This window comes from Apteryx mantelli, chromosome 14 (genome assembly GCF_036417845.1).
Source record: "Apteryx mantelli isolate bAptMan1 chromosome 14, bAptMan1.hap1, whole genome shotgun sequence".
NCBI classification, from domain to species: domain Eukaryota; kingdom Metazoa; phylum Chordata; class Aves; order Apterygiformes; family Apterygidae; genus Apteryx; species Apteryx mantelli.
Window position 1 is genome coordinate 13,025,445 of NC_089991.1, and position 13,221 is coordinate 13,038,665.

The 13,221-nt window shown below is 46.2% G+C and overlaps 1 protein-coding gene across 1 annotated transcript in view; it reads left to right on the forward strand.

Moving 5' to 3' along the window:
* The window catches only part of FAT2 (FAT atypical cadherin 2), a 50,890-nt gene that overhangs the window by 6,300 nt on the left and 31,369 nt on the right, over nt 1-13,221 (forward strand). The window contains exons 3-8 of the mRNA XM_013953636.2: nt 4,913-4,974; nt 5,816-6,127; nt 6,830-7,040; nt 9,560-9,699; nt 11,425-11,700; nt 12,534-12,744. Of these exons, the coding sequence (XP_013809090.2) occupies nt 4,913-4,974; nt 5,816-6,127; nt 6,830-7,040; nt 9,560-9,699; nt 11,425-11,700; nt 12,534-12,744 (1,212 nt within the window). The remainder of the gene's footprint in view (nt 1-4,912; nt 4,975-5,815; nt 6,128-6,829; nt 7,041-9,559; nt 9,700-11,424; nt 11,701-12,533; nt 12,745-13,221) is intronic.

Genomic DNA, 13,221 nt, shown 5'->3' on the forward strand with positions numbered 1-13,221 from the left:
AATCCAGATTGCCAATACTTCTTCTGAGGTCAGCGCCAAATCCTATGACTGCAGAAGAGTTTGAGTAGGCAGGGCTGCTGGTATAGGTTTATCCATGATGTAGCTCAACTGAATCTCTGTCACATTATTCAATGATAAGCAATAGTTTCCAGAGGAAACCACAGAGGCTGCTGCCCTTAGTCATGTGATTTTAGCAAAGTATAGGATAATCTGCATTTTTCAGGAATTTCTCTAGCACTTAGATCAGAAGGGAGGCTCCTACATGTGGAGAATACTATAATCTAGACCTCTCCTCTTCTCCTATCCCACACTGTATTCCCAGGGACTTCGTTGCATCAGCACTGAAGCAAATCAGAGCAGAGGAGCCCCAGAGGTCAGTTTGGTGAGCTCCCTTGCCCGTTACTAGCAGGTCTCTCCAGGTAGGAGCCCCTTGGCAGAGGGAGAGAAGGAGGAAACTTGTTCTCATATTGTGCACTAAGAGAAATTAAGGGCCTGATTTACTGTTACAACAGGCATGTCTGCACCAGGAATAACCCTGCAGAATAGCCCTGGATAATTATTCAGGGCACAGTGCCACACTAATGCACGTAACCTGTTTCTGGTTCTGACACCAGCTTGTTCTGCATTTGATCTAGTATCTCTGCATGGTGATGGGCTGACCAGTAGAGACATACCCAGAAAGGCCCTATGACTTCTCCTCCTGAGGACTTGGAAAGAGACAGGAATGGCTGTGATAACTGTCCCTCAGCAGGGCTTGGCTCCTCCAGCAGCCCTGAACTACCACAGAAGGGCTCTAAGCTCTTCCAGCTCTCAGTTCCCTAAAGAGGGTGGAGAAAAAGAGGGAAAATAAATGAAAGGCTAATGAGAAGAAGGAATAAAACTGCGCAATGAGATGAAAGCTTTCTGCCATCGGCAATGGAATCTCTCCAGCCCAGCCTGGCAGCTGGTGCACAGCAGCTTTTGTGAGAGACAGATAGAGAGAGAGAGAGATAGATGGAGAGATGTAGAGGTAGTAGGGTTTGGGGTATTCTTTTGCTGGAAAAGTTTTCAGGTTGTTTTGTGCTGGCTTTGCAGTCCATGATGTAAAGCGGGTTCCAGTCCAGACAGGACTGGGAGGAATTAGGAGATGGTGGCAGGAAAAGTTCAGACAAAGCCATTCATCCTGCCAAAAGGCTGTTTTGGAAAATCCTTTTGCCTTGGATTATTCATCTGCAACTCTTGTCCTATCTAGTGCTTGTTCTTCTGGTACTTCTCCTGCTGTGTCTGTGTCCATGGGCTTCACAAGGATGCCTGGTGCTCTCTGCACTTTTCTGCATAGAAGTGTGTCAGACAATTTGTTCTTTAAATCTGAGAATGGTTGCACTGCTGCTACCTGATCCAACATACCACAGGCTTCAGTGGAGCATGGAGTAGTGCAGAGGAGAGTCAGAACAAGAGGGGAGATGGTAAGGGAAAAGAAGAAGAGAGGGTGAGAGGGAAACAGCAGTGGGACAACAGAAAGAGAGCATTTCAGGGGAACAGCCTCTTCCCTTCTCAGGCTCTTGTGAAAGCCTCAGTGTCTGCAAACCTGGTTCTGGCTATTTTAACTATTTAAGATTTGCCTCCCTGCAGCAAGGGCAGGGGGCCAGCAACCTCCACCCCAGTCCTGCTCTTGCCAGTAAAAGTTATTATTTTTTGTTCCCTAACAACAATGCACTGTTAATTTTGCTGCTCCTGTTCCAACACGACCAGCTTTCCTCTCTCCCTTCCCAGGCTGCAAGCAGGAGAACACAAATGATCCTTTCCCATTGCTTGCATGTAGATAGGTCGCAAGAGCAGGGCTTGTGCCTGTCCACATGCAAGCAGCAGAAGGGATCATTTCTGGACCTTCAGGTGAATACAGAGCTCAACTGGTTGACAAAGGCCAATTAGGCCTTCAAATTTTTTTCAGTCTTTAGGGAACTCAGCAGAAACACCAGCACTTTCAGGGTCACCTACAAGAATACAAATATAAGACACCCATTGGACAGGCTAGTTGGTGTTTTCCAGAGGGGCAGGGAATGCACTGATAACACACATGCACACACACATGCACAAAACACTTTCATTAGCAAATAAGCAAACATTTTCCAGGGCCTAGTAAGGGGCAGCAAAAAGAACAGAGAGTAACTGTTTCCCTGGGCCACAAAACCTGACAGCAGTTCCCCTTTAATAACAGTTTCCACTTCCATTTTAGCCCTCTGGCTTAACAAGGTGTAAGTAGCAACTAATAAAAATATGCATTAATTCCAGCTGGCTTCTCTCGAGCACCACGTTCGATCCCCATCTCCCTGTCTCTCGGTGCTCAGCTGCTTTGTGAACACTGCTGGCAGTTTGTGCATCTTGGCAGCAGCACAGCACCATGGCTCTATGTGGGAATAGAGTGATTAACCGTTAACCTCAAGAGCTTTCTGATCTCACAGCAGAGCGGTTACTGACTCTGGGGAGGAACTGAGAGCTGCAATTGGGCACAGGGTAAGGGACAAAGGGAGTTTACCATGTGTCAGGAAAAGAAGCCAATCCTTTGACTTGTGAGTCAACAGATATGAAGCTAAACCCACAAATGCTGACTGTTAAAACTCCCAGTCAGGGGTATGGCGCAGGTCTGTGATGGAGAGTAGAGTCAGCTGTTACTCCCCAGGAGATCTGAGCATCTTCAAGGGTTGCAAACATCAAAGATAACCATTAAGTTCCAGTTCACGTGCCTTCACTAAAGTCCTGCTCCCCTAGTTCCTAAAATGCTCAGCTATGATCCTGTTTTCTTTCATTTTCATCATCAGGGCATGGAAGAATTTCAGAGTGTGGCCAGGCAAATCCAAACAATCACTTTAGAGTGAAGCTTTAAGAAGTTACCTTCCATCAGCTGATATGCAGTAACTGAGTGTGCACATGATGTCAGTCCGTTGCAATTGAATTTTGCAATGCAATAGACTGAAAGTATCCACAGTATTTACATAGGTATTGGGTGGCGCCCCTGTCAGTACCAGCTGTGTGTCCTGCGGTTGTTAGGACAAAATTATTAACCATCACCAGAAGTAGCAGGAGTTTCCATCTTTGCTCCCCTGTCTCATCCAGCCTATTGGCAATGCACACAGGAATATCAGAGATCTCAACCAACCACTGCTACAGTTCCCTGCTTACGTCCCCATTAAGAGAGCACTTTCATGCACATCAAATGCTTTGCTATTATTGGAGCCCTACAGTCCCCCATCAGTCCGGGAGAGATTCAGAATTTCTCAGTCAGAGTACACTTAGGCCACTACTGAATCTTCTTCACCTGCTGAGATGTCAAAAGGGAGATTAGGGAGAAAAAAAAAATCCATGACATACACGCAAACACAGCCTTTCAAATCATCTTGTCATAACACATTAAGGAGTGTTGATTTATGATTGTAAAGGCATCAAATAAATGGTTAGTGTGGTGTCTGGTGCCAAATACGAATAATCCCAGAGAACAAGTGGTAACAGTTAACAATAGTTTTGTTCCAAGCAGCTGCTCCCTCCTTCAGCTGCCTGATATTTCTTGCAGCCATTTAAAATTTTCTCCTGTCTATCACACTCGGACAGCAATACACCAAAGAACTACAATAAAACTGAAAACAATACTAATAACAAAAAGCTTTTTGGCTTTGGACCGGACATGAGAAATGAGATGGGTTCATGCAATTCTGATTTACATGTGCATCTGATTAGTCAGATGCACACGTACACATGCTCACACCCCTGCAAGTGCACACTGACTCCCTTGCAAAGCACTTCCCAAAGTAGCATGAGCCTATATCACTACTTGCTTTTGCCAGGCAATTCTCACTGCCTTCAGACAGTTTGCGGGAGGAGGCGGGACTTCTCTTCGCTAGGAATAAACACCATGATAACTGTGACTGCCAGCAGCAGGAGGCATGGGGCTTGGGCAAAAGCACTCATAGGTGTCAGACTTGATGACTATCAGAAAACCATGCATTGTACATACAATTTCCATCATCTGTAAAACAGTTCTGAAAATGATCTAGAGCTGGTTTTCACCAGAGGTGAAGACTCAAGGCACTTGATAAGGACTATTAGCAAGCCAGACATGGAATCACAAGTTTTGACTCTGTCCTTTCTGCACTTGCATCTACTGAGCTTCACTAATTGACAGGCCAAAAAGAGGCAATTATGATAGTTTTATTTAACCTCTACTCTATAAAAGCCATAAATTTTTCCTCCTGCATCCAGCCTATCCTCTGCAGTTAAACTAATGTGTATTTCTTAGAAATCCCTAAATCTTGAGGAAAGACTTTGAATTGTTAGAGGATTCACCCTGTCTCTCAACAAGGCTTAAATAGTCATTGTCATTATCAACTGTGCACCTTATTTTTAGACTGAATGCATTTGTTCTAGTAGTAGAATACTGCAAAGAGGGTATTTCCCCAAGAGAGAAGACAAACTTTTGTCCAAACACTGGAAATTACAAAGAGCAAGGTTCAAGACTGGGAAAACAGGAGTCAAGACTTGTTAAGAGGCCAAACTTCTGCCAACACACACACACACACACAATGTTTCTTACTTAGAGGCATAAGTAAAGTTTTATTTTCACAGTCCTGTAGCCTTTCTCACCAAATGGCTCACCACAAGTCCTTGACAACCATCAAATAACGTAGGCAACTGGTAGATGTCCTCCCCTCCTCTGTGGTCTCTGTAATCAGAGGAGAGAGAGCAGCACCTCCACCAAGTGATTCATGCTGGAAGTGGACAAATTGCTCTCTGGAGGTATCTGCGTCTTTCCTCTGGTTATGAAGGAAACCTTAAACAGCACCATCAGGTGGGCTGATGTTGGGCACACGAGTATTTAGTCAGCCTTTGCTTTCCTCAGGCATTGAGGCTTGCAGCTCAAAGGTTCTTTTTTTCTTGGCAGGTCTGATTTCTACAACTTCACAGCAGCTGGATCGAGAATACAAGGCTGAACATATCCTAGAGGTGGGTAATGATGATTGTAATTAGTTTTATTTACTTACAAGTGTATTAAGTCCTCAAAGAACTTTCCTTACAAGTTGGAGCACAGAGAAAGAATCTCATCCCATCACTGCTGGGAAAGTTAATTAAATGGTGTGTGTTGCCCTAAGAGACAGCTGCTGAAGTACTGCAGGGTTTATTATTTCCTTACTGAAAATTGGAGCAAAAGGCCTATTCTGGAAGCTGTAGGAATGTAGGAAGAGGCCTGGAATTGTCCTCTAGCAGGACGGATAATAAATCACTTGAAAAAGAGCAAGCCAGAGAAATACACCCTTATTTATCTCATCGTACCAAACACCGCTCTGTAGCTTTGCATTACCCGCCCCTGTCCTTAGCTGCTCCAAGCTATACATATTTACATTAGAGGGATCTTAAGGTGTTTTAGTACATGAGAGTGAGGATAATGCACTTCTCTGTAACTGGAACATTCTGGCAGCATGCATAGGCACAGCTAAGTGAGGATGGGTGATAACTTGCAAAGCTGCTATAATACAAATGTTTTCAATTGTGTGATCCCCTAATTACCAAAAGTCTGGCTTACTAGCGAGATCCGACCCACTGTTCCAAACTACTGCAAGCAAGAACCCTGCAGACTTGCCTTCCTGTATCTGCACAAGCCTCGCGAGATACAACCACTACATTTTACCCTGTAGAAAGCAGCAGTGCCTTTGAAAATGCCGGGATACGAATGCAGATCCACACAAAAAAACTATTTTAATCACTACCCATCAGGATGAAGGCTGGCTGTTCATGTCTTAGGTCATGGCAAGCATCTCTATCACCTACTCCCTTTGCTTGCTGGCAGGTGGCTGTTTCAGACAATGGAGACCCAGCCCTGAAGTCCACTAGCAGAGTTGTCATACAAGTCCTGGATGCTAACGACAGTCCTCCCAGTTTTCCCCACAAGCTCTTCATGGTGCAGCTCCCCGAGAGGGATGCCTCGGAGACACCGCTGCCGGTCTACAGGCTGATTGCATCCGACCGTGACCAGGGCCAAAACAGCCAGATCACCTACACCATTGATGATGAGGAGGAAGGGATATTCACCATCAGCCCCACAACAGGCATGGTGTTCTCCAGGAAGGCTTTTCCTGCCTCTGAATACAACATACTCACGGTGAGAGGAGAGAGAAGCAGAGAATACCAATGGGAAGAGATGGATGTAGAGTGAAAGAGAGGGAAGGTTTCAGAAATGGAAAAGATAAAAGGAAGAAAGAGGTGGAGGAAATGCAACAGTGAAGAGAGGTTGAATGAGACAGACTTGGGTTACAGTGAGATTAACTGGGAGAGAGGGACAGAGGGAGGGAGAAAGGAGAAATGTAGAAAGTTAGAAGCTATTAAAAAATGGAGGGAAAATGTAAAATGGACTATCCAACCCACTCTCAGATTAGGATACAGTGATCCATGATCCCATCTAGATGTGGGCCTGAATCTGAACAGTCTGGGAGTTTCAGTGGTGCCTCCCTTTGGCATTCTGGTCAGGCCATGGGGCTTGGATCTAGATTTAAAGCTCTCTGATACTCTGTGGGTCTTTGCATCAAGACTTGTGGTCCAGTCTCTGCTTTGGACTGAGCCTGGCAGATTTTCTTGATGGTCAAGAGGAATTTGGGTTGCACAACTTCACCTAGGAAGCAGCCAGAACATGGCCTACTGGGACAAAATTTGTTTTGTGGGATTTTGGGCACACTCAGACCTGAAGTTCCTGGTGGGTGGGAGAAGCAGCTTACTTCAGGGCATTGAGAAGTCCAGCCAGCCCCGATTAACATGGGAGACTGCAAAAACAGCCCTTCTCCCTAACCGTGCATGCATTTCTTGGCAGGTCAAGGCAACAGACGGAGGCAGCCCACCACTTTCCTCCCACGTGCGGCTTCACATCAGCTGGGTTGCCCGACCTGGCCCTTCCTCAGAGCCTCTAGCTTTCGATGAGCCCCATTTTAACTTTGCTGTCATGGAAACAGATCCTGTGAACCATATGGTAGGAGTGATCAGCATCGAAATGGGCCCCAGCCAAGTGTGGTTTAATATCACAGGTGAGATACAGAAATTAAACCAGCCCAACAATGTCTGGGAGAGCTTGCCCCAGCTGCCTTGGTGTTGAGCACTCGCATGCCTGAGCTAATAAATTTGTTTGCTTTAGGTGTAGGTGAGTTACAGCAAAAGCTTTCTCATAGACATTGAAAGGCTTAAACAGAAAGAGACAAAGCAGCCTGTCTAAGGGCTCCTGTGCCAAATGCAATTATCTAACACACTTTTCAAATGACATTCTGGTGCCTGCCAGTGCTGAGGCGTTCTCCAATATGCCTGAAAGGTAGCACACAACCAACCCCAGCTCTCCCTGGGAAACGAGTGACAGTGTTGGCAGTGGTAAAATATCTTGAGATCTAAGTGACTGGTATGGGTCTCGCAGTTCCCATCTTGCAGACTGCCCCTGTCTCTCCCTCCCTCCTGCACCCACAGCCCCAAGAGGGAGATGAGAGGGAAGGATTCCTTAAACAGCAGGTTTGACTTGACTGGTGGGGCTTTCGCTTCCACTTCACGGCACCCAAGAGATGACTTACACATGAAACGTGAAGTGGCTCCAGGTCCTCCTCTGAGATACCTGATGCCAAGGCAGAGGGGATGTGGGCTGCCACCTCAGGGGACTTGTCAGGCAGCATGTGTGCAGAACTGGTCCTACTAATGAGGGCCAATTGCGCTCATGTAATTTGCTGTTTTGAAGTGGTACCCCAATCTAACTTGCACAGCCTCTTCTCTGACACTGCCTGCAGGGCTTGCCCTCATCATACAAAGCCTTAATTGGGCAAGTAAATTGTTTTTCCTGTTAGTATGCTAGGGCAGGGATAATGGTGTATAAATACAATTAAACAACAAAAGATACAATGCAGCACAGAGCAGGCAATGTTAGTGCAAGGCTTATCTGGCATTAGTAGTGTCTGCTCAGGTTTGCAGCCTTAGAAGTATCTTCCCCTGAATGTTACCCCATCGTTTACTTGCTGGGTGCCTGCCTGTATGCTGGATTGCCTCTTTGGCGGCTCTTACTGCCCTAAGTCTTAGTCAGAACTCTGTTGGTTTGGAGAGTGGCGGAAGAGGATGGGCTTTCATTTCACCTGCTGAAGAAACTAAGCTTCACAGTAGCTGGAAACCAAGCAGGTAATGTAGAGATCCAGAAGCCCCTGAGCACCTGGTTTGAAAACTAGCCTCTCCCCATCAGCAAGGGCTCTGTTGTTAGGACTGATGGTGTCTGCAAAAACACTGACTTAAAGGGCTTAAAGTCCTACTTAATGTCTTTCCTTTCCTGAGCCTCCTTTTTCCATTTGGCACCATGCAAAGGGAGCCCTTATCTCTTGTCTCAGAGGAAGGCATCCACAGGTATCTTCCTCTTCTGTCTCTGCTTTCTGTCTCTTTCCAGCAGGAAAATATTTGTCCAGATAGCTAGCAACCACTGCATTTCTCCCTCAAGGGGAGATGTGTAATTTAACAGTCAGACAGGATTTTCCCACCTGGTAGGAGAATAAGGTGGAATCCAGAGTATCTGGTAGCCAGAAATGGAGAGGCTGAGACTTGGGATAAATGGCAGAAAACTGCCTCTACCTGTCTGTATCTGAGAACAGTGCGGTGGTGTTTCAAATGCAATAGAGAAATAACAGGCAACCAGCAAGTGAGGCATAAGAAAGGAGCTACCATGCCAGGGCTGAGCAGCAATATCAGGAGGAACAGCCTTTTGCTGCTGAGCTGCTCAGGCCTGTGGTCTCCTGCACTATGCAGCCATCTGGGATGGAGGCAACAGGCCTTGCTCACCCTGGAAGCACCGTCTGCCTCCCCAACTGTTCAGGTATTGGGCTTCTTTGGGTAGCTTGCAGGCTCCCAGCCACGGCAATGGAGACCCTTGCAGACATGCCTGTGGAGTGACCTTGAGTTGGAAGCCAGCAGGAGCTTTGTTCAGCACTGCAGGACACTGATGCATGCTAAGCCTCTGATGCTGCATAGCTGGAGACTTTGTGCAAATAAACCAGTGCCTGAATGTGCCTGTTGCAAATCTAGCCAAGATATCATATGCATAAGTGTATCCTTTCCTCTCTCCTCCCCCTTCTTTTGTCTAATTCCCCTCATCTTCCCTCTGTTCTCTCTCATATTCCTTTGTCTCTGTTTCTGATTCCCGCTTTGTGTGGCTTCTCTATGTTCTCCCTGTGTCCTGTTTCCATCCATCACAAAGTCCATCACAAGACACAGTCTTGACCTTCTAGAACTGGGGGAGACCTCACTCACGGCACTGTCCCCAAACTGCCTGTGGCCAAAGAGTGAATGCCAACACATCACTGCTCAAGGTGTATTGCCTGGCATGCCACATATCTCTGTATCTGGAGGTGAGCCCAGTGTATGGTTTGTGTACAGTCTCCAGAGGGGAGATCCTCATCCTTTAGATCTTCAGCCAGTTCCTGGCATTCCTTCCCCTGCAGAGGCTGCAGTAACCTGCAGCTTGCTCCAGAGAGAAATCTTACCCATAACTTGCTCTCCCCCATTTCCTTTTCTAATCTGTCCCTTATCCCAGGTGGTGATGATGACATGGATTTTGATATTGAAAAGAGTACAGGCAGCATGGTCATTGCAAGAGCCCTTGATGCCAGAAAGAAGTCAAGCTATAATCTGACAGTAGAAGTCACTGATGGGTCCACTACCATCAAAACCCAGGTAATGCTTTTCACTTTAATAGACCCAATCTAGAGCGAGTAAGCTAAGGGGAATCTTTCTTCTGAATCCACTGAGCTCTGGATCAGGTGCCAGGCACAAGAATCTCATTACACTGTGATCTTCCATTACAGAGGGACATGAGTCTTTTCTAAATCTCAGGTTAAGAATTTTTCATGCTGTTGGAAACACACATGGTCCTGGAAAGCCCAGCTCTTTCCTGATGATCACAGCCAATCTGTAAGGACATGTTTACAGCACAAGCCGAGTGGCAGTTCATACAGTCATTCCTCAGCTAGCTCTCAGCTGCTCGGACTAAACTGCAGCTTAGTTGGGATAACAGACTTGATATGCAGCTAGACTGTGCTCGGATCCCTGGTGGCACATCTAGTGGTGTTCCCAGGACCTGACAGACTGTGTAAAGTCAGCACAGATGCATCTATAAGAGACGAGGTCAGGACCTGCCTTGTCCAGCTCCAAGTGCATGGAGCATTAATAGTGTATCAGCAAAGAGATCCAGGAGGCTGACCAAGGCAACTACAGAAATGCTGAGTCCTCTGAGTTGCAATGTGAGAAGTAAGCACTGATGAAAGGAGGCATGCTGCACTCAGGCATGCCCCTGAGCCCAGGTTCCTATGGCTGCTGAGGTTTGCCCATATTTAGCTATCCTCAGGAGTGTTCAGGGCTTGATCTTTCACCAACTGTTTTCTCCATACACAAGAAACCAAAAAGCCAGCCTTCACTGTATGGAGGAAGGCCTAGATCATGAGTCACCTATGAGTTACACTTATCGTGGGAAACTCATTGCAGAGGCTTGCAAGGGCTGATGAATGAAGAACGCAACCATTCCTGTGAAACACAGTGCTAACGGATGGCTGTTATCTCAACTATCTTAAAGTAATATTCCAAACAAACAAACAAAGCCTTGCCTTGCCTGGTGTGCATTCCCTGCCACCTTGCATCTCATCCCCAAGTTTATTTTGGCACTCAAAGCCACTGGCACATGTCCGCAAACCTGCTTGTGCAAAACACCTATGGCATGTTCAGGTTTGTTAAAGGAAGCAATTATTACACTTGGTTGGGACTTCCTAAGAGGCGGTCAACACATCAGTAGGGAGGTAGGGGACAGTCAAGGTACGAAAACAAATAGAAGGAACCAGGCAACCTTGCAAGCAGAATTAGGGTTGGCCATCCACAGGTTTTTGCTGTTAAATGCAGAAGGGAAGATTTGTCTGTAATAAATGTAGACTGCAAGCTTTGCTTCTAAATACCTTCTCCGTGCATGTGCTGCTTTTGAGATATCCCAGCCCTTCCCTTCTTTTACCAAATATTTCCCTTCTGTCAGTGTGGAGGCATCAGCCAGCAAAGCCTAGCACCATGGCTAAGTGAGTGCTACTTTACAGGGCACACTATGAAGGTTTCCCTGTGTGCCAAGTGCAGGCATGTTCAGTCTGAATGGCTTTGCAGACTGGAGAGAATAACAAAATGAGAGGAAGCAAATCAAAAATCACCAAGGGAAAGCACAGCAGGTGTTCCTCTGAGAAAGGTATGAAAGGGCTGCCAGTCACTAAGGATGGCAAAGCCCCAAGAACTGAAAAAACTGTGACTGTTACAGAGCTCAGAGCACTACCCCACCCAAGAGGGATTAGAGGCTGAGATTTTGCATGGATACATAAATCGGGTTGCTCCCAAGTCTCTGCTGCCCTCACTGTGTTGTCTCCCCCACAGGCCTTTATCCATGTGATTGACATCAACCAGCACCGTCCCCAGTTCCTGGAGAGCCATTATGAGGTGACAATTCCTGAAGATACACCCTCGGGGAGAGAAATCCTTCAAGTCAGCGCAACAGACAAGGACAAAGGGAAAGGGCTCATATACACCATCCACAGCAGCATGGACCCCAAAAGCACAAGACTTTTCCAGTTGGATCCAAGCAGTGGGGTCCTCACAACAGCAGAAGGGTTCAGTTCCCAGCCCATGCCACAGCACACCTTAACAGTGATGGTGAGTTCTAGTCAAAGCCTGCTGAGTCCATCAGCTTAGCCAGGATATAACTGCAATATAGGTTGCTTGAGAATTTCAGACTGATTCTAGTCTTTGTCAGAGGTTTTGTCTAGAATGACACAGAAGAGGAAAGCAGGGTTAACTTTTACTATATAACCATTCTGGGTAGATCTGGTCGCAGCTGTTCTCATACAGATTAAAAACCTACTATTGTCCCCTGACAGCAGATGAAACATAGGAACATAAGAATATAAAAACAGCTACATCAGATGAGAGCAAAGAACCATTTCACCCAGTACCTTGCCTCTCTCAGTGGCTGATAACAAGTAGTCAGGGAAGAATATAACAACAAGGAAAGTTTGTAGTGATACTTCCCAAGGATATTCATCCAGCCACCCGTCATTTGCAGCTCAAGGATTTCCTGAACCAGAGTTGATGCCTTCATATTTAATAGCCCTTGATGGAAATTTTGTTTCATGAATTTCTCCAATTGTTTTTTTTAAAGCCTTTTGAAAGCTTGCTGCATCCACAAAGTCCTGTGGCAAGGAGTTCCATAGAGTCTAACCATCTGTTGAGCCCCATCACCTGCTCGTTTCATTGGAGGGCTACTGGGTTCTTGTACTGGCAAGCATGGTGAATAATTGTTAAGTTTTGCTTTCAACTCCAAGGCTATGCTTTGGCTCTGAAACTTGTAGGCTCACTGCCATCTGAGGGGTCGGTACAGCTGAAACACACTGGCCTCTCTAAGAATCCTGATGAGCTATTGGAAGCTTGGTGCAGGAAAGGCTGCCTGCTCCCTGAGTGTGATGGTACCTGCTCTTTCTGTCGTTCAGGTACGGGACCAGGAGGTCCCCATCAAGAGGAACTTCGTTCGGATTGTCATCCATGTGGAGAACAGCAACCTTCACCCTCCACAGTTCAGCAGCATCCATTATGAAGCAGAAGTGCTGGACTCAGCAGTAGTGGGCACAGAGGTTATACAAGTCAGAGCCCTTGATCCAGACCAAGGAGCCAATGCTGAAATCCACTACTCCCTACAGGCAGGTGAGACCCATGCAACAAGGCAGTCTTTGCTATGAACACATCTGCATTTCCATGCTCTAGTGGTGGACATACAGTTGACCAGCTTTCTGTATTTTATAGGATACACCTACATAGACACTGGACCAGATCAGTCTTCAGGGTGTTACTGCTCTACAGATGTTCCTTGGGTATACAGTTAACCTCTCTAATTGACAGCCAGCCAGACTGCAGACAGCCAGCATAGCTGGGGAATTGAGTGTTCCTGGATACCTTAAAAAGTGTTATGACCTGCTAGGGAAAAAGAATCAGAATATACTATATCTCCTTAGTGAGATTGTTCTGCTTGCTTCTGTTGGAAAGAAGAATAGTAAATAGCTGCATGCTTCTTAACTGTGATTTCCTTTTTATCCAGAGAAAAGCTGGAGATAGCAGGTAATTTTCGTGTTATAGAATATTACCATCCTTCCTTAGGGATATAGTTCAATGCTGGGTCACTGC